The sequence below is a fragment of the Rutilus rutilus genome, assembly GCF_951802725.1.
Source record: "Rutilus rutilus genome assembly, chromosome: 5".
Classification (NCBI taxonomy): domain Eukaryota; kingdom Metazoa; phylum Chordata; class Actinopteri; order Cypriniformes; family Leuciscidae; genus Rutilus; species Rutilus rutilus.
Window position 1 is genome coordinate 44,572,342 of NC_140213.1, and position 26,614 is coordinate 44,598,955.

Below are 26,614 nucleotides of genomic sequence, written 5' to 3' on the forward strand. Positions count from 1 at the left end.
TATGGGACACAAAAAACAACAACATTTCGGTCATTTTGTCATTTTTATTTCAATCACATCAGGCAGTGCTTTATTATGGAAAATACTTAAGATTTATCATTCCTCAATAAATAAAAATCTATAGCCTAAATTCAAGATTTAGTAAAACAGACATTCAAGTTGGAGATGGTCTAACTGAAAACATGTTAGAAAAACAATCAAAATTGGTCCACAGTGTTCGTTTTAATTGACCCTTAATGTCACTCTCCCGCTCTTTTTCCATACGCCGGACGGACACGGTCACTAATGAAGTAGATTGTGATCATTTTGAATTGAGACAGGACTATTGTCTGATATAAACAGTGATATAATACCCTTTGTCTCCTTCTCAATGAAATTGTTCATTACATAAGGCACAGTGATGCATTCTGGGTGTTATATCAGCACCGAAATCACGTCCCTTAACAGAGGAGGTACATTCTTCCTGTTCAAGTCCAATGCGGTCGGTCATTTCCCATCAGTGTGAATATTAAGGCAGTAGATGTTTGTACGCAATCGAACGATTCTTGCGGAAAGCACCTCGCACTTCGTGTCGAAAGGCAAGAAAGTCCGTCGGTCTCGTACAAAGACGAGTGGTAGTGAGGTTGATGATGTCGCAGTCCACTTTTGAGTACTTGTGGAGATGCGAGGTCCATTTAACCGGTCCTCGCTGGCAGTTGACGCTGGTGCATAGAGAGTTCGTACTGTACGGATCCACCGGCAGGGTTTCAAAGAGCCCTGAGGAAGCGGACCATCTGTAATTCCTTAAATAAAATCCCTTCCGGGGAGAATTTCATCACATTTAATGAACGTCATGAACAATCTGTTGAAGACAATAGAACAAGACAGTTGGCGAGAAAGATGAGGACATGTTCTTCGGTCTGTTCTGTCCAGTGTATTTAACAGTTCCACCACACACAAACAAACGGCCATTTGCACAGACTACTTCAGTCTGGTTCCTTTCGTTTATCTTTGTTCAGCTTCAGTTCATCCATTTTCTCCTGTAGGAGAGAACTAGGGGCAGATGAACCTCGCACCCTTGCTGGTAGAGTGGCACTCTGGGACGATAAGGCAGGTAACGTTAGTCTCAAGATGTGTATGCTAACCAGTCTCGCTCACCAACGTAACTTTTTGAATCTATTTTTGAAAACATCCACTATGTTTGCTGTGAGGAATGCAAGAAAATAAGACATTGTGTGCTTCATGGCAATACCTTTTCAAGGGGGGGGTGTTGTTTCTGGGAATGAAGACGATCTTTCCGTTTGGCCACCGGCGTCCAAACGCCTGGGTCTGTCTGAGTGGACCTGTCGGATAGTGTGCCCGCCTCGGCGTCGCTGTCTGATGAGGTTTGGCCCTTGGAGCTTTCAGATCGGTTTCCATTAGGAAAGACAAATGCTTCCTCTTCAGAACCTGATTTGAAAGGCCGGAAAACAGAGCCAATAAATCACCTGGCACCTTAAGTCACCATGAAATCAAAATTGACCATTTTTTTGTTCATTCTAAATTATTTATCCATGCAAAATGGCTAACTTCCCCTCACTCTGATGACGTGTTTAGTGGCGCAAGGACGCGACAACCTGTCTCTCACATTAGATCACAGCAACAGCAAACCACAACCTAGCCTCAGCCTCAGACGTCACGGACCACTGGCTGAACGTCTGATGCACATGGCACACTTAAAGGAACACTCCACCGTTTTTTCATATTAAACTATGTTATTCCCTTAACTAAGACGAGTTGATACATACCTCTCTCGTCTCAGTGCGTGCACTCAATCGCTCTGGCGCGCGGCGACACTTTGATAGCACTTAGCTTAGCCCAGTTCATTCATTAGGGACCAAACAGAGATGAAGCTAGAAGCGACCAAACACCTCCACGTTTTCCCTATTTAAATACAGTTACACGAGTAGTTACACGACCAATAATATATATGTATGGCGGAATAGCACTCTCTCCCTCTCACTTCTGTCATCAGAACCAACGTGACTTTTTACTGCGCCGAGTCGAAGTGCTCCCAAGTGCTATTCCGCCATACATTATAGTTATCCTTTTTACCCGCTAAGAAAAGCGCCACGTTTTATTTTGTGTCACCATACTTGGTCGTGTAACTACTCGTGTAACTGTATTTAAATAGGGAAACCGTGGAGGTGTTTGGTCGCTTCTAGCTTCATCTCTGTTTGGTCCCTAATGAATGAACTGGGCTAAGCTAAGTGCTATCAAAGTGTCGCCGCGCGCCAGAGCGACTGAGTGCACGCACTGAGACGAGAGAGATATGTATCAACTCGTCTTAGTTAAGGGAATAACATAGTTTAATATGAAAAAACGGTGGAGTGTTCCTTTAACTGGAAACAATTCAGCATTTTTGAAGTCGTCATCTGATTGGTTGAATTCTACAGGACTAGCAGGAGACGTGTGTGTCGCGTTCTTTAACGGTCCGCCTGGAAACAAAGCCGTCGTGATGCCAAACCCCCTCATGGAAAAAGAACGCGTTGTGTTTACAACTATGACAATGAGTCACACTAAACACGGGAGTTTCAAAAGTACGTAAAGTTCATGGCAAAGACTTTTAAAATACGTCCAAGAGTATTACACACCGGTCTGTTATTATAGGGACATCGACATTACATTTTCACGCGGAACAGAACGAACTGATGTGATTGGTTGCTTTACATGTCGGTCAGACGGCCTCTGGACGGTCCTTGGCCAATGAAAGCTGCTATGAAGTCCAGACCTTCTGCCGTCAGTCTGAAGATCTGTCTACGCACGACTAACAACCATCCAATCAGTCCCGCAGTACTTTATTTTTTTATTTTTTCTTGTTCGAGAAGACACAATAGGGAAGACAATACTGTCACAGCTTCCGTTTTATGAAGACTTAAAGGATTTCTGTGGCTCTTAATCCATGTGTATTAGCTTTGTAGCTATCTGTATGCTAGTGTATTCATAGACATTGACATGAATTCACTTTTAGCAGATATACACATTTCAATTTCAGTCTTGCTCTTCCAGGAAACCAGATCAAAAATATACTGATGACTCATCCTGCACTACACAAATGTCTTATCAAACAGTTTCTAGAATTATATCACCCAAATACTATTTACAACTGACAGCAAGCAGTAATGTCTATGCCATTAGTTGTTTTTTTTACAATCACTAGGACACATTTCTCGATACTTAGGTCAGTTTTTCAAAACAGCACAACAGCAGTTGCTTTGATGCATGTGCCAATCTTCGCTAGTGTTATGGAAGAATGATAGCTTTAGTGCATTTTTGAATGTGAAATTAACACCTAACTGAAAGTTGGTTGGGAGAACTGTGTGATGACTGTTGAAAAAGTGACAAGTATTGATGTACAGGTAAGTGTAACGGTGCATCGGTTGTTCATTGGATGGAGGCAGATCTGAATGTTAGCTTGAGGTCGAATTTAAGAAAGGGGCGGGGTTTAAGCGGACTAAATGATGTTTGACATGCGTCACCAGAGAGAAGTCTGCCATTTCACCAAAATATTAAGACATTTAAAAATAAAACATACACATGGATGAATCACTCACAATAAGATTAGTACGATGCATTCAGAAAACATCGAATTTACATTTCATGCTGACTTTAAAAATAAAAGGCACTGGCTCTTCTATATATATGTCCCGATCAAACTTCCTGTTTAAGTTAGAAATGCATCATTATGAGGGGAATACCTGGTTAATTTTTAAATAGCATACCGCTGTTACTATTTTTGCTGCATCTTTATATGCTTAAAATACCCATTAAATAGTTTCATAAGTGGTTGCATATTATTGTACTTATTATTAATAGTAAGGGAATTATGCTATTTCACATTCAGCCTGGGTGTATCAAAGCTAATTCATAGGGGTTTTAAACGTGCATTAGCTTAAAGGTGCAGTGTGTGATTTATTTATTTATTTTTTGGTGCGAACTGCAACCAAAAGAAGTTACGGTGGCGGACAGGAAAAGATGTCGTCGTCTGAGACAGCAGAGAAGAGCCAGTTAAGCAATGAGGTTTCTTTACAAAGATTACGTAAGAAATTGTTTACTTAATTATTCAGAAAAACTAAATGTTATTGCGAATATGATTGTTACTTGTTGATCATTGTGTCAGTGTTTTATTCGCTGACTTCAGCTAGTTTCTTTGCTTGAAGAACGACATAGTGACAAAACGCGTTTGTCCGTTAAGGGCTACTGTAGAAAGATGACGGCGCAAAATGGCGACTTGACATGTAAGGGGACCCGCGGTGTATGTAGATAGAAACTGCTCATTCTAAGGTAATAAAACATAATGGTTCATTATACACCACTGAAAACATAGTTATGTATATGATATGAACAGATCCTCCTAAATATTACACAGTGCACCTTTAATACAAGATGTACTTTAAATTCTGATTGGTCAACTGTGTTAACATGCAGTCACACATCTTTTTTAATAATGACTGCTAAAATATATTAACAAACAATAAAATTAACACACAAATATTCCTGGCAACCGATTTCCCAGCTCGATCTAATGAGAAAACCTATATATTTCACAAGGTTGTGATTTCGTATGATGGGATTCGTATGAATATGTAAAATATTTTACAATAAAGCAAGCATGAAGGTCTACCCATAAACCTATCTGAGTGCGGCGTAAACAGATTCTACAAATAAAACAATAATAAAAATGTATTATTTTATAAATTCATAAAATACACAAAAATAGTCCTGTTAAAAATAGTTATAAACAAATAAAATAGTTACGAACTGCATTGAGAGTGTTGGTTTTCCTTCCTATTAGCTATGCTTGTTTCATGATCACACCATGGTCTCTTTCTTGTTGCATAATAATGTAATTCTCAAATCTATATTTAATATCCATTTACCTGATTTATGTGATAATCATTCAAAAATGGCATAGTGGACAATTAAAAGGTCAATATTGCAAAAATAAACCTCTTCAGGATAGTACAATGTCCCTCTATGCCGTGATCACCCTGTTGGGGGTTATTTTGCGATATTGACCGGCTGACTTACTGTATACAGTATCATAATTGGCATAAGAAAACTCACTCCAGCTGTTGCCCTTAGTGTGGTGGCCTGAGACGGGGCCTGGGGTGCTGGGACAAGAGCTACTGGTCACCTGGAACCTCTTCATACACTCCATTCCCACCACATCCTTACAGTGCTTATGACAGTTTACTCCACAGTCTGAAAGAAAGAGCACGGTTAAAATGGTGCAGATGTGCCAATCTATAGGAAACTGGTTGATTAGTATGTTCTAACCTTTGCAGTGGTAGCCTTGCTTTATGACTCCCCATAACTATTGGAGAATAGAGGGGAAGAAAGTTAGATGAGGTACAAAGACAAGTCAAGAGCTGAGCTCCGCAAATGCAATGGTCCTCAGTTTTAACACTCACAAATCCTCCGCAGGAGTCACAGAATGTGGGCCTTTTGTACGTGGTTTCGTGGAAGTTGTGGAGGTTGAAGCCGAGCTTAGCACACACTGACATCCCACGTATGAAATATGAAGTGATTTCCTCTCTACTGATCTCTCCTTCTCTGAAAAATAAAGGACAGAGATTGATTACTTTAATGAATTGCACACACAAGTCAATCAGGCCTGGAGAAAATCCACTATATATATATATAAAGCAATTAAGACAAATTGATCCAAAGTTTTATGTTACAAAATATTTCCATTTCAAATCAATCAAAATATATTAGAATGATTTCTGAAGGATCACGTGACACTGAAGACTGGAGTAATGATGCTGAAAATCCAGCTTTGCATCACAGGAATAAACAGTTTGAAATAGTAAATGGATATTTTTTTTACTGTATTTTTGATCAGATATATGTAATCGTGGTGATCTTAAGATACTCCTTTCTAAAACATAAAAAAAAAAAACTTTGGACGAAAACAAGTGTTAAGTTTCACTTCTTGTGTGTTTTTGGGGGTTGCGTCTATCAGAGTGTAAAAGGCCTCGTACCTATCGCTCTCGTGCGTGCAGAAGGAGAAGGGGAAATTTGCAGCAATCTTCTCAAAGTCCTCCAGAGAAATGTAGCCGTCCATGTTCAAATCATAGTTCTTCATGATGGACTGTAGGGGGCAACGCAATCATTGTTATCTCGAAAGCGAGAGACTGACTTCTGAAATCTGTTTGTGACATTTGGTCTTGCATGCTATTAAGGAAGTGAGAGTGGACGGCCAGGAACCCGTCACACTGTCACAGTAAGGAACTGGCCCTATAAGAGTGGGAATAAACACGTTTCTCACTTACATCCACCATCTGTTTAACGTGTTTGGAGATGGTTGCGGGATCCAGGCGTGGAGTCAGTCCCGAACCCCACTCTGCAACCACTGGGGGCTTCACTGGAGCTACGGGCTACAGAACAAGTGTGGTTAGAGACCTGACAGTTCTGTTTTGACACTCGCATAACACCAGCGCTCATAAGATCAGCAACGTTGGAAAACGTTATACAAACAAAGCCGTTTTATTTGTAAAAAATGCGAATGCTGTCACAGACAGAGGACTTATAGGAAATAATCAAACAAAGCTTGTACGTAACGACACCCACACTGAAAGCAACGAAGATAACGATCGCGCGTCTTTCAGCAATGTGTGTCTTTTTTGTGGTTTTCTTTGAAGTGTTTGCACAAAGAGGAGTGCGCCGAGTCCTGTACCCACACATCAGAACGGGATACTCCCTGTCTATAAACAGGTCACATACGAGGTCAGACAATATGAAAACACTAGCATAAGTCATGAATATCAGCCTGTTGAATATGTAATGCATGTCAAAGTTTGTGTATGAGTCTACATGTCTACATTTTCATACTTTCTGAGTGATACTTGCATGCAATAATGCCATGCCATGCAATGCCAACCGTTGGAGGTTACCAGGGTGTTGCTATGTGGTTGCTAATGCGCTCTGAGTGGTTTTCAGGGTGTTTCCATGTGGTTCATGGCGTTATTGCTGGTTTCTTACTGGGCCGTGTGAAAAGAGCACACCTCCAATTCTCTATGATATAATGGTCCATATATGGCATTTTTCGCCTGCTGTTGTTTGCAAAACTCCCAAGAACTCTTAAGATTATTGTGACCCAAAATGACTGAATTTGTAGTAGCTTTTTCAAAACTTGTGATGCCATTTGTGACCTTTTTGAGCTCTTTTGCAATTAAAACTTGATTGCAAACTAGTCATTAGTAACTGGTGTCAATGACAGTAGGAGTACAATTACCTGTGAACTCAATTTATAATGTATAAATTGCAAAAAATAGCTTTTTTTCTTTTTTTCAAGACATTCAGATGGATGGATGGATGGACAGAAGATAGAGAGATGATGGATGGATGGATGGATGGATGATAGAAAGATGGATAGATGATAGATAGATAAATGGATGGCTGGATAGATGATAGATAGATAGATGGATGGATGGATGGATGGATGGATGGATGGATAGTTGGATGTATGGATAGAAGATAGATAGAAGATACATGGATGGATGGCAGATAGGTGATAGATAGATAGATGATAGAAGGATGGATGGATGGATAGATGGATAGATAGATAGATAGATAGATAGATAGATAGAGATAGACTGCTCATAATAAATGTGTATTCAAATCATTGTATCTATAAATTAATACATTTAAATAAATTAATATTTAAGAAATATAAAAATTTATATATAAGAATGAGAACCATGTCGTTGACATTAATATCTTGTGTTAGGTGTTTGATTGAATCCTGAATCCTAAGCATGAGCTACAGCCAGATAGCAAGGCAATGTTTATTTTGAGGGCCTCACCTGAATTTTGGGGTTCTTGGGTTCCTTTGCGTAGGAGAGCTCATATATCTCATCCTCCGTGTAACACAAGTCTAGCGAGAGCTGTGGGCAAGGTGGGGCAGAATCGTTACACATGAGAGGACGCCTACCGTTTGCAATCCACATCTTTCAGTATCACACACAAACAGCCGAGCATAACCACAAAGATGAGGGCTGCCCGGCAAGATGTTAAAAATACTCATTTAGGCTTAAAAATAGATGCAGGCTCTCTATAGAAATCAAATAAAGACATGTTTACATGCTTCTAAATAGACACAATTGTTCCACGTACTGGTGGGGCCTGGTCAGGTATTTACAACCCACAGCACTGCATGAGGCACAACAAACACTTCCGAGAAGAGAGGCTTTCCAGTGTAAATGGATTTGTTGTTAATAAATCACTTTCAAACCACCATTTTCCCTCCGTCTCACCGTTAGCAGGTGCAGCAGGTCTTTGTTGGCCTCAAACGGTGGGGTGCAGTCATGGATGGCCAACAAGTCGCTAATGTTGCTGTATAAATGCTGCAGTTTCCCCAAGTTGATCTTATCGTCCTCAAGGTAGTCTGGCAACGCCTCATTGAGGGAGATCAGATCTTTGAGATGAACACCCAAGATGGGCACCTTGAATCCAGTGCATTCGCTGTACAACCGCCTGTAGTTTGAATAGTTGCTGTAGGATGACAGCAGCTCTGTGAGCTCACTGAGAGTCTGGGGGGAAAAGGGAAAATAACAGGTATTGAGGCTTTCTCATTGAGTTTTTTCATTGATATCAATAAAGATCGCTTTTTTAAATATTAGTTAAAGGTGCAGTGAGTGATTTCTGAGAAAAACTGTTGATATTTTAAATCAACCAAAACAAACACACCCCTCCCTTCATTGCTCCGCCCCCAAAATGCACGAACACACAATGCAAGAGTGGATGTCTCTTTATCATAGCTGAAGCCAAGCAAAATAATGCTTTGTAAAAAATATAGCAAAGATGACAAACGAACGACAAGGAAGAACAAAAAATAAACAGAGTACACAAGAGTATATACAAGCAAGAGTTGGTTGTTAGTTTCCAGCAGCTCCAGACAAACAGAGACACTCAAAACTGTCCTGTTACTATACCTAACATTACAATAACATATCTTGGTTCTGTGAAACGTGGCAAAACCAATGTTACTCATTTATGGAGCAGAAACAACGCAACGTCAGGCCTTCCTGCTTAGGTCTCTCCAGCGCTGGAAAGCTTTTCTGATATTAACGCGGGTCCTAAAGCTCTCGTCTGATCATAACCCTTCTTTTTCCTGTGATAGTCCTCTGAGATTTTTGCTTTTGTATTTGTAATGTCTCTCAGCCATCTCTCTTTCTACAGTGTTTCTTCAAATCTCCCTCTTGCTCACTCACTGTCTCCTCCCCCATCATGAGTGGACACGCCCCCTACTGCTGATTGGCTCACTCACTCTCTCCTCCCCCATCATGAGTGGACACGCCCCTACTGCTGATTGGCTCACTCTCTCCTCCCCCATCATGAGCAGACACGCCCCTACTGCTGATTGGCTCACTCTCTCCTCCCCCATCATGAGTGGACACACCCCCTACTGCTGATTGGCTCACTCTCTCTCCTCCCCCATCATGAGTGGACACGCCCCCTACTGCTGACTGGGTATAAGTGTGTTGTGCTACTCAGTCCAAACCAATTTCAACAGTGTTTCAGAAATCGCTTACTGCACCTTTGTAATTACATAATTTATTAACCTGTTAATTTCAACATACACTAATAAATGTTTTAACATTTCAAGTTGTAAAAATGAACACAAGCATATTGTACACTACCTTTCAAAAGTTTGGATTTCAAACGATTTTAATGTTATCTTATGCTGCATCAATCAGAAATGTAGTAAAAACAGTAATATTGTGAAATATTATTACTATATTTTAAAATTTAATTTAATTTAAACCATGATTCAGGAATCTTTGATGAACAGAAAGTTCAAAAGAACAGCATTTTATTTGAAATAGAAATCTTTTGTAATATATTATAAATGTATTTACTGTCACTTTTGATTAATTTAACGCATCCTTGCTGAATAAAGGTATTCAGAGATTTATAGTACCCTGCTTGCAGAAACAGTTCAACCTAAAGCAATCTGCGCTGTCCTGTACCTTACACAAGGGCAAAACAGCAAGATTGTTATTTCAATTGTCCTTCCAAAATAGGACAACACCTAAAACATTTACGTAAGGAGCCCGAATCCTTCAGTAAGATGGGCCCACAAAGAATCTGCAATCATTTTTGCACTGAATTTGGAGGGAAACCTAGATTTCTGTGGATGTGGCTCCACTAGAACTGCATACAACTGAACTAATATTAAACACTGAAAACAATGAAACTGATTGCCTTATGGTCGCTGTGTTGGAGAGATTGTAAACTGCGCTAAAGATGCAGCTGTTTCGAACTAATCAAAGAATCAATACATAGATCAATAGCTGAAAGATCAATGACGTAAGATCAGGCAATTTGTTAAGCCCTTGTAAAAATAGTTGCGTGTGAGCAAAGAGGATGTGGCTAGCAAACCTAGGGGTCAGACAAACTGACCTTTGTGACATCAGAGGACAGCAGGCTGGCTGTATCTTTAAGACGAGAGATTGAGCTATGACACAGGCCTCCTATCACCGCCATCAGAGTATTGAAGTTCTGTAGAGCTCTCAGCTTCTGCTCAAACAGGGGTACAGATGAGAAGCATGCAGTGAATCGTAGCATTACATTCTCTCGATGCATGGCAACACCGAGCTGCGCACATCCTCTTTCCTGTAAAAAAGTACTTGAAAGCGACAGTTATGCAACAGTTCTCCCAAATCATTTCCCAATACAGGAACATTACTCTCGAGTGGCATACTTATATCAGATGTCCTCACTGACACATCATTTGACGCATTTGCATATTTTCTAGGTGTTTTCTTTTGGGTTGTCTTGTACGCACATTTATGTTTGTGTGGTTAAATACAGGCCAGCACACAAAGCACATATGATGTAACCGTTTCCTCTGAGCCAATACATGAAATGCTCCGGCATCCTCAAAGTGAGCTGTCTTGTAGGCTTATCCTGATAGGTGTCACTCATCAACTGACCGATATGATGAATTTACATGGTATTCAATTTTGTAATCCAAAAAATTTCATGTCTTCAGTGTCATGTTGTAAAATGTTTTACGCTGAGTCATACATCTCACGGACAGATATCACAGGCAACCTAAAAAAAACGAAATGCCGCAGGGTCGGAGATAAACCACATGTTTTGTCATGTTCTCTACAGGACATTTTACGTCAGTGTCTTGATGGAAAGTTACAGACGTACTGTTCCAGACTACTGAAACACACATTTCAACATGTACAATTCTTTCATTTTCAGATCCACAACAGAACACAACAGCGGCTGCTCAGTGTTCACAAAATTGGTTTCCAGGTGTTGTTATCCAAATCATTTTCTCCAAAGAGGATTTTTTTTAAAACATTCTTCAATAAAAAGTTTAAAGCCAAAAGAATCACAACAGTACAAACTTTTGATTAGAAAATATACAAAAGAAGTAAAAGATTGCGTATGAATGAATGAACTACAAATTCCATTAAGCACTGGCTTGGACGTAATCAAAACAGCAATTATTGATTATATACTGATATGCTGATTATTTAAACTATTAATTATAGGTAATTAATTGTAAGTATAGACTACAGATATTTTATTACAAAATGTCACTGTATGCTGTATCTATATTAGTGCTGTTAAATCTATGATAGCATCTAACATAAAATGTGTGTTTATATAATATATGTATACACACATACATGCATACATATGTGTGTGTGTGTGTGTACACACATACATATAATATTTATGTTATATATTTTATATATAAATATTATATGTATGTGTGTACACACACATATGTATGCATGTATATGTGTATATATATATATATATATTTATATATATATGTGTGTGTGTGTGTGTGTGTGTGTGTGTGTGTGTCTGTGTGTGTGTATATATACACATGCATATATTTTATATATAAATATAAACAATATATATACACACATGTATTATATAAACACACTTTTATGTTAGATGTGATTAATCAATTGGACAGCACACATATATATAGTTAATAATTAATATTAATAATTTAAATTCATATCAAAGTAATCAGATCTTTCTTGCCACATCATATCGCTTCCTCTCCAGGATTATGGGTAGTGTAGATCTTTAGTGAGAATTTGGCTAGTGCACCCGCTTCTTTTATTTTTTTTATAATCTAAATAATCATATACCATTATTTAACAACCTCTGATCCTATTGTAGGTGTCTTGAAGTGTTTATATTTCATTGCTAAAATTCAATTTCTCAGTAGAAAATGAATGTTACTTGTATTTCTGGAAGCCTACCGTTGCGCTCGACTGAATGTGCGTGTGTATGTAATTACCTGTGCTACATGAATGAACTTGGTGAAGACCTCTGCTCGCTGCTGTGGGGTGTGTCTGTTGAGGATCATGAGCTGGACCCACTGGGAGACTCCGTTGCACAGCATGACAGAGCGCTCGAGCGCCGGATTATCCCTCACAGAGCCATGAACCACGTAACTGCGGTAGTCCAGGAACTAACGTGACACACAACAACAGTCACAGCTGAATCCAGATGAGCACTGACTCACGAATGTGATCGACAAGACATAACGATCCTCTGATATGATATGACATGTCCTGGTATGAGTGCAACGGGTGTGATTATGGTTGCTTTATTAGTCAGCGTTAAGTCTTCGCCGTCACTTCAGCATTAAACTGAGGTTAGACTGCCACATAAACTCAGATTGCACGAGCTTTCCCTGCAGCATCTGGTCAGATGTGAGAGATACTGTCATAAGCCTTCAGGGTGACTTACTGAGACGTTGCAGAAGTTTTTGAACTCCAAGTAGCTGAGGTGTTCGGCCATCTCATCTGGTTCCATGTGGTCAAACAGCAGCGAAACCTTCCTTTTCTTCACAGAGGGAGAGGGAGTCTGGGAAACATTCACTGGAGGATTACTGGTTTCAGACATAGTGATGGACAGACAGAAACCAAATAGATCGTCACAAATCAGACTGGTGAAGACAAGAATGTAGTCAAAAACAAAGACTTTGTCCGAAGCTCGTCACATATATACTATTTTTTTCAGCATTACAGTACAGTTAGCAATACTATAAAATTACGCAAATTGAATAATGTAGTATCTAAACAAATCAAAACTATCAAACGTTTTTTTAAATCGCGAGAAACATGATATAAGGTTATTAACGCTCTGTCAATGACCGGAAGATTTTCTGGCATGCCAATAAAGCTACACGAATCTCGAATATAAAAACACTCACATGTAAGGTGTATTGAAGAGCTGATAGTGTGAATCGGTTCCTTCAACCCTGACCAGAGCCCAGAGATCTCCCATTGCTTCTTCTAACAGCGGGTCCACCTCAAACATCAGTCTGAACTGATTCATCCACTGCCTGAGACAGACACAGAAGAAGCGGAGGACAACGAATCCAATGAATCATTTCATTCGTTAAGTGATTTTTTTTAGGTGCGCGCGTGAATGTTGTGGATCCACCAACCTGATGAAGTGGCAGATTTGTGGGCGCCTCTGTCCCCTTTTCTCTGCAGGACAATCCTTATATGTTATAACAAGTCAAGGAGGAAGAACAGAAGAACGAGAACACAAACACTTACACTCAGTGAAAATAATCCGCCCTCAATAAACAGGCTAAACTAAAACAGGGCAGCTCTTGTCTCTTTGTCAGTGGGATTAAGGCTGTGACTGAACCCAAGACTATTCTGTGAATGATGGACGAGGTAAAATAATGGCAGTGGTGCTTGAAGGAGGATATAGAGAAAGCAGCTTATGGGCGAAGATGTGTGATGGTACAACCCAGTTGTGCATCATCAGGGTCATATGCACAAGCTGCGTCCCTCTGCTCAGTTTCCCTTCCGAGTCTACAAAACAAAATGTTTAGAATTAGATACAAGATGGTTTCCAGGGCATTGAGGCCACCTCCAAGTCTATGTCTATATTGTCCTCTCTATGCATGGCTTGGATATTTCGCCTTCAATATGATTTTTTTATGGTTTATTTTATTGTCTGCCATCTGAAAATCGCACATCTTTGACCGATGACCAATAAATGGGCGATATTAAAGGGGCTATATGGAAGATTTTTCACATATTAATCGCTTTTTAATTGCCAATGTGTGAATAGACACCTTTTCCGACTTCCTAGTTTGTCTATGAAAGCCTGTAGACTGATTTTTATGTTTTTGCCGGGAAAATCAAAAGCATGTGACGTTTACGCGCTCCCGAGAGCCTCTCTTCTGTTCAGTGACACATTAAATGAGAGCTTATAATGTAATTAATTCAAACTATAGTCTCGCATAGCCAGATCTATATAGTCTCAAATATACTTTATAATCAAACTTTCATAACAGTGTAATTTTAATGACCTCATCTGTCGTCATGATGCCGCTGAATTGCAGAGCTCGTGCCAACAAATCCACATCGCTATGATCAGATGCTTTCTTAACTTCTGTTTTCTCACCGTTACTCTTTAAAATGGTCCTTTTTAGGGTGAATATTACTTTAATGTACAGTGTGAAGATGAATATTCAATCTGAGGCTTGCTAATGATTACACTTAACAGTGTTATTAAATGATCATTATTTTTAATTATCGACTTTAAAGTGAGAATTAGATGACGGAATAGGTTGTCTAAAGGTAAAAAAAGTGGGAAATAAACATGAAATATTTAGTATCAACCAATACTGATGAATTTAAAAATCTCAAATATTGGCCAATAACAGATTTGGTACAAATACATAAAATGCAAAGTGTATTATAAAAAAGTGGGATGATGAAAAAAACAACTGAGGGAGAGGGGGAGAGACATCTAAAGATAGAGAGAGCAAGAGAGAGGGCAGGCCTGCGAAAACTGAGGCGCACAATCAGGCTTTGTCTCATTAGCATAGAGGGACAAACACATTCCCAGGCCTTGAATGCTAGTAAACCAAAAGATTTCCCTCTGTTTCTCTTTTTCTCTCTCCCTCTCTCTTTGACAAGAGCAGCTGTCCCTCTGTCCCTCAAACTACTCGGCAGACTTACATAATCTGGCTGGCACACGGATACTGGGAATGATGGGCACATGAGGCCAGAGACAGGGCTGAAAACCCCAGGAAAGTGGGAGATATACGACTTTCTGTTCTGACAAATGACTCGACATTTACTTTTTTGCTCACCAGCCACTCAGCATTTTTACTGGCTACAATTTTGACATAGATACCATGGGGAAAAACTGCCATATAGATATTTTTTTTATATTATCTCGTAATTTGGCAGCAGGTTTATTAGGCTGCTGTCACTTTAAGACCCGACGCACGGATCCATTATACTGTTACACATGCGTTTTCTTTCTCAACTGTTTACATTCACTTAAAGCATAACTGATTATGTGAATACTAGACAAGACTGGCATTTTGACATTATTTTGTGTGTATTTGATTGTTTAAGCGCAATTAAGCAGCGAAAAAGAACTCAATTTAGTACTGAGAGGCGGCTTTATGTGCGCACACTTTGGATTTGAGCACAAAATCGGAGAGATGAGAGAGCGAGAAAGCGCAGAATCGTGCATTCTGTGGAAAATGAGTATTGGAAGCATTTCAGATATTTCAGTATTGATATGCATTGAAAAATCTATATTTATGACAAATTTAGTTTATTATTTCAGATGCCTTTTAAAAAAAAAAGTACAATTGAAAAATGCACGTATAGATTATATATAAATTTCAACCCGGGTGTTAATGTGAAGCCCTGGATGTAACTACTTTAACTACTCGGAAGTCATCATTTGGTCATGTTTTCTTGATGAAAACATCAGGACAAGCAACCTGTTGAATGCAAATGGCTGTCATGTAGGCTGAGGCTGACATTGACAGACAGATACGGGTGAGTCGAACACTGACCGAAGCAGTGGAGGCAGCGGAGGATGAGTTCGTCCAGGCTGGCAGAGCGGAAAGAGTGAGCCGGTGGACTCTGAAGAACCCGGCTGATCTCCTGAGGACTCGGGCAAGTCATTCTCCTCTGAACTGGTCTTCTGCTCTTTATCACAGTACAGGATTTCCTGCTGCTGTAAACATGTGGGGGAAAAAAAAGGTATATTCAAACAACCAATGCTGATCAACAATACAAATGGGACATGGACAAACAAACTAAACATAGTATATATAGCAACAGTTCGCCCATCAGACCACAGAAGTTTCACAGTATCACATCGGTCACTTGTCTAAGCAGCATTTAGATCTTTTGTTTAATATTATGAAATATGTCGTTGATGTTGAACACTTCATTTGTGGTTCCCTAATGCTGCATATAAAACCGCAGCAGTGATGGTGGGGCTTTTTGATAGGCTGTGTGTGTCATGGGTTATATGTGAGCTGGTCGTGAAAAATGTTGTGTTAAGTGTTCTGTTTTGCTTAGACTACCTCTTAGGTATTAGCACATACCCCTAAAGATACTGTACATCCACCTAAAGGCCCTGGTATACTTAATTCTGTCTTGTGAGCCTTTCAAAGTATACTCCTTAGGCCGCGAGCGCGGAAAACACGTCCGGCGCCTGCGCACTATCTAGTGGACTTTGTTTTCAAGCCTTCAAATCATTTGCACATGTTGTAAGCACACAGTCTGCGCAGTCACAAAAAAACCTTCACCCTACTGATGGTAAAAATGACGTCATATGGACAGTGCGTGGACCATTGCGGAATGCGGACAGCTGAAGTATGCTTTGGGCTTAAAGAGATAGTTCACCCAAAAATGTTAATTATGCCATAATTTTCTCACCCTCGAGCCATCCTAGGTGTATATGACTTTCTTCTTTCTGCAAGACACAATCAGAGTTATATTAAAAAATATCCTGGCTCTTCCAAGCTTTATAATGGGAGTGAATGGTTCTGCCGGAACTAGACTCGTATCTGGCCATTAGGTATGGAAGCCAGTGATTATAGTTTATAAAGTTAGAAATATGGCTATTTTTCTTACAAAAACACGTCGCTTCACTTCAGAAGGCATTGATTAACCCCCTGGAGCCGCATGGATTACTTTTATGAAGGATGGATGCACTTTTTTGGGCTTAAAAAAAATGCTACCATTCACTCCCATTATAAAGCTTGTAAGAGCCAGGATATTTTTTATTATAACCCAGAATGTGTTTGGCTGAAAGAAGAAAGTACACCTAGGATGGCTTAAGGGTGAGTAAAATTATGGGATCATTTTCATTTTTGTGTCAACTATCCCTTTAAATTGTTTGTTTAGTCTAATATCCTGTTTCTTTTCTCATAGGTCTGACAGTTCCACATGACGTACATCATAAAAAATATCATAGACAAACATTGTAGGAGAACCGAGTCATATTAAAGGGTGAGAAAATCATAGAGGCTTGAGGCATGTGATCTTTTGACTTGGGCCAATAAGCAAACACCTAGCAACCACTTAGAAACTCCCTAGCAACCATCCAGAACTCCTTAGCAACCACTTAAAAAGCCCTAGCAACCAGTCAAAACTCCCCAACAACAACTGAAAGTAATTCTACACATTTTGTTTCACTGACTTCCATTCTTAAGCATGCAAATGTGGGGTACAGGAAACACTAGGCCTAGCTCAAGCAAAGGAGTTTCGCATTTCGCTGCGCCACAAAGCTCGAATTTGTATCACGTAAAGACGTGTGACCAATAGAAGATTGATACGCCACACCATGCAAACTTTAAATCTATGCAGAACACCTTAGAAACAACATATAAATAACCTAGCAACCAGCCAGAACACCCCAATACCTACATAGAAACGCCCTAGTAACCACACCGAACCACCTGTCAACACTCCTGTATTTCACACCCATCTCCCACCCCCCTCCCGTTTTGTTATTTCTCCCGTGAAACTCCCGTTATTTGTATGGCCCATACGTCGTATGAATAATCACATCAATATATTATTCCAAGGTTGTCCAGTTGCCAGATCTTGTATGAAACCCATCCTACTCGCGCAACACATCATACAAATTTCAACCCATTTGTGAGCTCAACCTGGCAACCTACAACCCAGTTGTGCCGTCGATATCTGCGCAGGTAGTAGACGTGGGAAGTTGAATAAGCGTTACTGGTAGAAATGGGAAAAGAATGACTCCGTGTTAAGTAAATTTATTAACGCAATTAACGCAGCATCCGTTTTTTTCTGTCATCCTTTGGCTGCATGGCGTTACATTATATGATGCGCTTTTATTCTTGCTAATGCTTTTAAAACAGGGGTGTCAAACTCAGTTCCTGGAGGGCCACAACCCTGCAGAGTTTAGCTCCAACCCTAATTAAACACACCTGATCAGCTAATCAAGGTCTTCAGGATTACTAGAAACTTCCAGGCAGGTGTTTTTGGAGCTGGTTGGAGCTAAACTCTGCAGGGTTGTGGCCCTCCAGGAACTGAGTTTGACACCCCTGTTTTAAACCATTCAAGCCATATCTTAGGCTACTTATTTTATAAAACTTTAAAAGCGGAAAGCGTATCACTCATTCCTGGGAATACATTTGACATCGCAGCCTGACCTTGACGGAAATAAATATCCTACGCCAAAAGTAGGCTACCAGAGAAAAAGTCTCAGCTGTGCTCAGATTTGTAAACCGCACAGTTGCTTTGGTTTTTCAATCCATACCCGTTTCGCCCCGTGGCTCGAAAGGGACACAACAAAAATAGGGACACACGAGAAAGCCAAAATAGAATGCAAAATCTATTAACAAAATAGAACTATACAGAAACTACGTACGGTACAATGGTAACAGTGAACAAATTCATAATGCGTGCACGCTTTTGCAGTCATTGTTTTGTTAATCGTTCTTTCGCAATAGTTGTTTGTAATATTCAGTTCCTGTGAAATACTGTTCCAATAGGTGAAGTTACACAACAATATGCTGCTTGATTAGCCTACATAACAATATTTGGATGTATTATTCAGTTCCAGTGAAAATCTGTTCCAGTTAATGGAGTAGGCCACAGGTGATGTGTAATATTCAGTACCAGTAAACTCCACCCGCTGGAACAGTTTCTTACAGTAACTGAATATTACACAACATCACCTGTTCAGTTTTGAAAACTGTAGCCTACTCACAGATTTGTGGCCTATACCTTATTTTAGAAATCTGTTTTTCTGTATATTGATTTGTTGTGTATTGTTAAGATGAATACAACTGTCTTAACTGAATTTTTCTATGATTTGGCGATGGGGTGTCTAATGTAGATGACATGAAACCGCATGTGGTTGAACTGAACCCCATAGCAGCCATCCAGAAAAGTCCTAGCAACCACTTATAAATATCTTAGCAACCACTTAGAAACGCCCTAACAACCTGCCAGTCTAACCCACAGAAGACCTAGTGAAATAGTGAATAAATAGGTTGTGCTTGGGCAACACCCAAGCAACTAGGGATGGGCATTGACACAAATTTCACGAATCGATTCAATTCGATTCCACAAGCTTGCGATTCGATTCAAATTGATTCGATATCGATTAATTGGGGCCTATCAGGTAAACAAGGCAAAACTGAAGAACATGATAAGAAATACAATGAACATGCAATATAGTGCATATATTTATTAAAATGCTCCTTTCTAAGTTAATTTTTCTAGCAGACTAACACGTTTTTGGACATTGACTGGCTTTTCTGAGGATGTAGCCTAACATTACATGACATTATATTACAAGCTGTTTTATTGATGTCATTCCGCGATAGAAACACTGATTGAGCGCTTACTTGAGACATGATACGGATTTCAGTAAGTTGTACTGTATCTTTCAACATACCTTCTAAATCATGTTTATTTCATGCTGCATTAAAGCTGTAATAAAGCGCGGAAGAGATGATCATTCACGTGCGCTTCGTGAAGGCGCCATATGATGTTGCGCCACAATAAAGAGCGCCAAAACGGTATATTGTTTGAATTTCGTAATAGATTTGACAGAATTTGAAAGCTGAGATGTTGTTTTATATCAGAAGTAATAAAGCACCGAGCTTATTGCGATTTACTGGATGGGAGGCGTGTTTAAGTTGTTTATTCATCAACGGAAAACAGACTGAAAGATCGACTTGTGGGATTCTTCTGTTTTGGGATTCTAGGCCTCTTCGGTCAAAAAACATTTTACGTTTTGAATTTTTTAAAATGTTGCTTCATAAAGTGGCATGACACTTGGTCACTTTTGTGGCAGTATTATGGGAACACACACACACACACACACACACACACACACACACACAAAATGTTAATATATATTTTTTAAAAAATAATTATTTTTCAGTAAATGCAATATTTCAAATTAATTGTAATGGGGAAAAAAATAATTAATTATAATGGTATAAATATTGCATTGAATTATAAAATTCTAAATAATAATCAAAAAATATTTTCGAACAAAAATATATTACATTGATTTTCCTGAAGGAAAAAAAAATAAGGCTTCTGTCAGTTTTGACCGTGAAGGTACCAAATGTGAACCAAAAATGAAGGGGCTCAGAGGGCAATCGATATCAGTTCTTCAAAATAAGAATCGATTAAATTGAGAAATCTATATTTTTTTTTTTACCCAGCCCTACTAGAAACAACCTTAGCACATTTGCAGTGAGTTTTGCACAGGGCAAGCAACATTTTTTATAAAATATAAATATCTAGTGGCTTATATTATTCAGATGAAAACCTGCAGGTATGTTTACTACAGGTGCTAAATTAAATATTATTTATATCTACTCTAACACATATTTTTTTTATGTCCCCGTGAGCCTTCGACCAAGAGCAATGGGTTCCACTTGAAGTCTGCTGCACAGGCCTGTGTACATGTGTGACTGTTCGCGCTCTGCAAGCCCTACCGGTAGATCAAGTAAGTTGATGTTTACAGTATATGTAAGGTTGTGTGTTGATATCTGCCGCCCTATAGATGCCACTATTCAGGCCGTCAATGTCACAGGAAGAGAGACAGTTAGAGAGTGTAGATAAGCATCTCTCTCTCTCTCTCTCTCTCTCTCTCTCTCTCTCTCTCTCTGCTTTGCTCTCTCTTTTATCAGTCACACAAAGAAAACATAAACACTGTACATCAGTCTACCAGTACTGTAAAATTCACATCTGCTGCTGGCTGTGTAAGTTAGTAATATGTCCTTCTTGGACTTGGACATCGAATTTTGTCTCTGACTGCATCAGCAAGAATCACTGTGGTCTGTGACGGTAGTGTCACGAACAGGAAGCTGGTCGAGACTGCAGAGAAGTAGCGATGAGTTCTTAGAACGTCCAAACCCCTCCCAAACGCTCTCTCTCCCTTCCTCCTGAACCAATGTCCAGTTCAGCACACTCGTTTTCAATTCTCTCTGCACACATACACTCTGACCTTCTCATCTCATTAAGCAAACCAAGTCTAACCACTGAGATCAGGGCTACACGAATACACACTCAAGCCAAGAGCATAAATTAAATTCGGTTGAAGTTTGTAGACCAGGAAGAAATTTTGGCCTTCCTATTTATACCTTCATAAAATACACCTCATATTTATTTCTCTTTCTCTTCCTTTTCATTCTATTTCTGACAAGCCAGATATTAAACATGACTGCATAATGCAAATTCCCCATCACATTTTCACGTCTCTCGCTTGCTTATTTGCATCACCCTGCTCTACGGCTGATGACAATACACAATACACAGTCTGCAGACCTACACACATACGCATAGATACAGACGCACACATACAGTAAACAAATGAGGGAAAATGCACTTGGTTAATGTAAATGAATTTGTAAACAAGTCTATGCAAATGTATGTGCAGTGTGGAATCGTCTGGGACCTGGGGATACAATGTTGCATCAATATTTGGTGTTATTGTAAAAAATTAAAAAAGTGAAGTCAAACTCTAAACTTAAAAGAAAGCCCTGTGATTTTCTTTCCTGTGATTTTATAATTACGACTATATTTAAGAGTTGCGACTTCAATTTGATCTTATATTGCTATTTAACTCTTTCCCCGCCATTGACAGAATTTTCTGTAATTTATGACAACGCTTCCCCGCCATTGATGATGATTACCAGCAGTCCGTGTTTTCATTGTTAAATGGTAGGGGGCGCTATTACAGATCTTCCAATGGAGTACTAACTCTCCGGATCAAAACACAGGAGAAGAAGAAGCAGAAACAAGCGATAAAAGCATTGCTGACGCACTTGTAAAATAACGCAATCATAAAACATTAAACAGCATATAAAACTGCTTAACATTACTGATAGAAATGTCGACCCAGGAAAAGGAAACGATCGTGAAGCTTTGAGTGTGTTGATGGACTCGATCGACTCCATCTGTGTTTTGATCATCGTTCTGAATCCGATCCGGACACGGAAAACACGATTTTCTCCGCTTTTTGTCCAAAATGTTGCTTTTTTTTTAAATGAAACTTACTCACATTCAAGTGTTGATCAAAAAAGAATGCATGAAGCTAGAATAAAATGCTCATGTCACTCAATTGCATTTTTATGTATTGCAATTTTGACTTTTTAAACTGTCAGTGTGATCAATTATTAAATTTTTTACTCTAAAGGTGCTGTCACATTAGCAATATTTCAGCGGAAATTAGTGTGTGGTTATCTGGAGGTTGGAGTAATGGGCATCCTGAAAGGTCTTTACAATTGGTCGCCTTGTTAAGCCCGGGACACGTCAAAGAACTAGCGGTGACGAAAGCTGACTGTGTTGTCGCCGCTCTTCGGTTGCGTCTCGGCCAGAAAGCTGCGCTTGAACACACCAAAATGACTAAAGGTGACTGTCATCTAGCATGTGCGTTCTGCTCCTGTGTGGAAGTAAATATCTGTCTATATCAGCAGGAATCAATAATCTATTTTTGTCATTCAAAAAGGGAAACCCAAACTAGGACTGCATATATACAAACCGTATACAAAGCAGTGCTTGCTTAGCATTTTAAAATATCAATCACGCTGATCCAGTCAGATCATGCATTTGAATGCTCAGGTAAGATGATGTAAAATTATAACAGCCTTCTGTCTGTACCGTCTTGACTTCTGCTCGCTTTCGTCACTTTCGCTTTTATTCACGTGCACTGACTCGCTCGCTAAGCCAATCAGAGTTCTCTCTCTCACCAATGAAAACCAGACGGTGTCCGACTAGAGCCAAAGATGCGAAACACATAGCCGTCCGACTCTCAAAATTGGCCTGAAGTTGCCCGACGGGCGACCATCGGCTTGGTGTGTCCCAATTTAGTCTGTGGACTAGCATTGTGTACCTTTCAGCACGTCCATTACACTGACCTTCAGCTATCCCTGTCTCGCGAAATTTCGAGAAGAAAAAAAAAGGTTCATTGTCAATAGCATAGCGATGTATGAAGCACTTCTCACGCAGAAGTCAGAACTCTCAAGCCAAGCAGATTTCTGGTGGTCAGCACGGAGCATTTGCGTGACCAACTTGAGCGAAATCGGTGTGGAAAACTTTTCACCCTCACACGTGAAACTCCAGAAAGCAAGCATTTGACTTCTTGAGTGCTTGCTCTCCTTCCAAATCAACTCATGTCGTGTCATTAGGGTGTCTTTGAGCCATTCAATACGATTAAAATACTTAAGTAGGCTTACTGTTAAAATCAGATACTCGTAAGACTTTTACTCAAGTGGGATTGAAGTTGGTTACTTGGAACTTGTAATGGAGTCATTTGTACTTTTACTGAAGTATGGTCTTCAGGCACTCTTTACACTTTCTCTGCCAGAAAGCACGGATTCCTACTGAAATGACTGGATTTCGCTTGTGAAAATTCGCAAGCAACAGTAAATGTGAACGCAACTTAAGTTTGGATAAATGATTGAACTTCTGTTGATCTAATGGTACTGTATATTTCACCTTCTTTCAGTCTTGCTTCGCTTTACAACAAATATTCATGTGAAAAATGATCAATTATTATAATTAAATATACTGAGCCCTGTAGAATCAGTGTGCTGTTTTTAGCTCAGCGAACTTCTTTTTGTGTACGTTTGGTTTGTTTGCATCATGACACCCTGGCATTCAGTATCATAATCTAATGAAGCATTTGCAATCATACAGTGTATGAGTGTTTCAGCCATGCATAGCACCTACTCGCTCACTTTCTCTTCCTCTCCTCCTGCACCCATTGCTCTATTCATGTCATTCAGAAAACAACTTCTCCTTTCTCTTTGGAAATCCCCCCAACCTCCCCCTACCCCTTCCCTGCCACAGTAGCCAGTGTTTTACTCCCAGTTCCTGGCTGCATCTCCAGCTCCATTACCCTACCCCCAACCCTCTCCCTCCACACACACACACACACACACACACACACACACACACACACACACACACACACACACACACACACACACACACGCACACACACGCACGCGCGCACACACACACACACACACACACACACACACACAACACACACGCACACACACACACACACACACACACACACACACGCACGCGCGCACACACACACACACACACACACACACACACACACACGCACGCACACACACACACGCACACACGCACACACACACACGCACACACACACACACACACACACACCACACACACACACACGAGCACACACACACACACACACACACACACACACACACACACACACACACACACACACACACACACACACACACACACACAGACACACACACAAAGAGTCAGGGAACATGCAAATTCTTCCCTTTCTTTCGTTAATTGATTAATTGATGCCAGAGGACTTTGAAGGTCTTGTTTGTAGCCCACCCTCTCTCTCTCTCTCTCTCTCTCTCTCTCCATGAGTCTATACCCTCTCCATCTCTGCTTCATGTACATGTAAAAAAAACTTTTTTTACATTTGACAAATACTGATATTTGTCAATTATATATTTAAATCAATATATATATATATTACATTTATTTTATATATTTGTATTTTATATTTATTTGTTATAATGGCTTTCATATATCAGTTTTATATATATCATTTTCTAATTATATATTTAATATTAAGATCTCAGATGTGACAAAAAGCATTTACAGTATATTTGACAAATAGTGATATTTGTCAAATACACATTGAATATATATATATATAATTTACAATAAATGTATTATATATATTCTTTTACACTTATTATATATATATTTATATAATATTTATTTGTTATAATTGCTTTCACATATATATAGTTGTATATATATATATATATAATTTTCAAATTCTATATGTAATATTAAGTATTCTTTTTTTATTTAAATATTGAATATGAAATATTAACCATTAAATATTAAATAGTACATGCTTGCATAAACTTGCTATAATGAGACCCATGCTGATAGCATCACTGTAGCCACGGCTATGTCTGTCATTTCCAAGCAATCAGATAAGACCTCTGAGATAACATGCACAAAACAGACGCCCCCAAAAAGCTCCTAGTCAGAAATATCGATTCTCACGTTCATTTATGACATTTATCTCGTTACACTAGTCATTTTGCGCAGGCAGGACTTTTATGTACACTGACACTCTTATAAAATCTGACTCCGTTTGTAGCATTTGGTAACTTACTGATTAGGTATTAAATTAGTGGACAATTGCAATGTTTCTTCCCAACACCAACCAGTATGTTCCTGCTAATGCCTCTTATGTACTGTAAACACAACGAGCGAACATACCTCTATCCACAACAGGTCACAGGAGTATAACTAGGTCAAAAGCAATTCATCTCCCTAGTGCGAAATCCCCTCTTAAAGATCAGAGACAAGCACCACTGCTTCTTCACAGCACACATGTGCAAATCTATACAATCTTGGGAGCGTTTGAATGATGAATGTGCATTTTGAACCGTTTTGAAAGTGACTAGCCTGTCTTTTTCACAGAGAACTGAAACCTAAACACAATGTTCTGAAGAACATGAGGAGAAACCACAGCTTTGTCAGATAACCACAGTGATCACTTTGCAATGCGCTGCAAAATGAGGCACCGACAGACTTATCAAGCCTCAAGTGCACGTTAAACCCAGTGACACGAAGAACTAAAGCAGAGCTTTTGCGCCGAGGTGTCATCGAATCATTTCTAAAGAGCGTGGCCGCCTGTCAAAGGACAGTCAGAATGGAATAGAAAGCCAGAAAGTCTTTACCTTTTTGACTCCTTGCGATTCATGCTGCCGAATCCTGTCCACCGGTGTCCTGTTGGTGTCCCTCCGGGCCGCTTAAACCCTTACTTGTCCCATCAGGCACCTTGCACTCGCTCTCCTCCAGCCGGAGGTACTGAGTGACCTCTTACAGGCTGGGACGAACAGTGTCTGTTCAGTCACGGCTGTCAAAACTTCAAACCTGAAAACCAGCTGTTGTGGCTCAGAGTTTTCTCTCTCTCTCTCTCTCTCTCTCTCTCTCCTTCGCTCACTCACTCACTCACTCACTCACTCTCACACACTCCCCCTCTTTCTGTTTCTCTGAATATCACCAGAGAACGTCAACCACAGGGCAAAGAGTTACCAAAACAATAAATAAAGTTCAGCAAAACCCCTATTCAACGACACCGCATTAGAAATGAAAAAAAATGAAAAAAAAAAATGAAAAAAAAAAGGTTATCGAAATGAGCGTAATCACAACAAACAGCTAACTGCATTCAATACAAACAAGTCCCTATTTAAAATACAGGCACTGGCTCT

At 39.6% G+C, this 26,614-nt stretch overlaps 1 protein-coding gene across 5 annotated transcripts; it reads right to left on the reverse strand.

Annotated features, from left to right (window-relative positions):
- Positions 1–24: 24 nt before the first annotated feature.
- Positions 25–26,614, reverse strand: rasgrp4 (RAS guanyl releasing protein 4). 5 transcript variants are annotated; one of them, XM_084410094.1, is made up of 17 exons: positions 26,081–26,614; positions 15,863–16,026; positions 13,742–13,847; positions 13,469–13,531; positions 13,232–13,363; positions 12,766–12,907; positions 12,311–12,484; positions 10,429–10,545; positions 8,280–8,555; positions 7,830–7,910; positions 6,297–6,401; positions 6,006–6,115; positions 5,433–5,574; positions 5,299–5,335; positions 5,086–5,223; positions 1,232–1,428; positions 25–841 (listed from the first exon to the last, which is right to left on the reverse strand). In XM_084410094.1, exons 1-17 carry the CDS (start codon positions 26,101–26,103, stop codon positions 821–823), a joined length of 2,028 nt encoding a protein of 675 aa, XP_084266220.1. In that variant the 5' UTR covers positions 26,104–26,614; the 3' UTR covers positions 25–820. The 5 variants fall into 5 exon arrangements, with proteins under 5 accessions (XP_084266220.1, XP_084266217.1, XP_084266219.1 ...); XM_084410091.1 differs by having other exon boundaries at positions 25–1,076; XM_084410093.1 differs by having other exon boundaries at positions 13,469–13,527; positions 13,738–13,847; positions 26,081–26,278.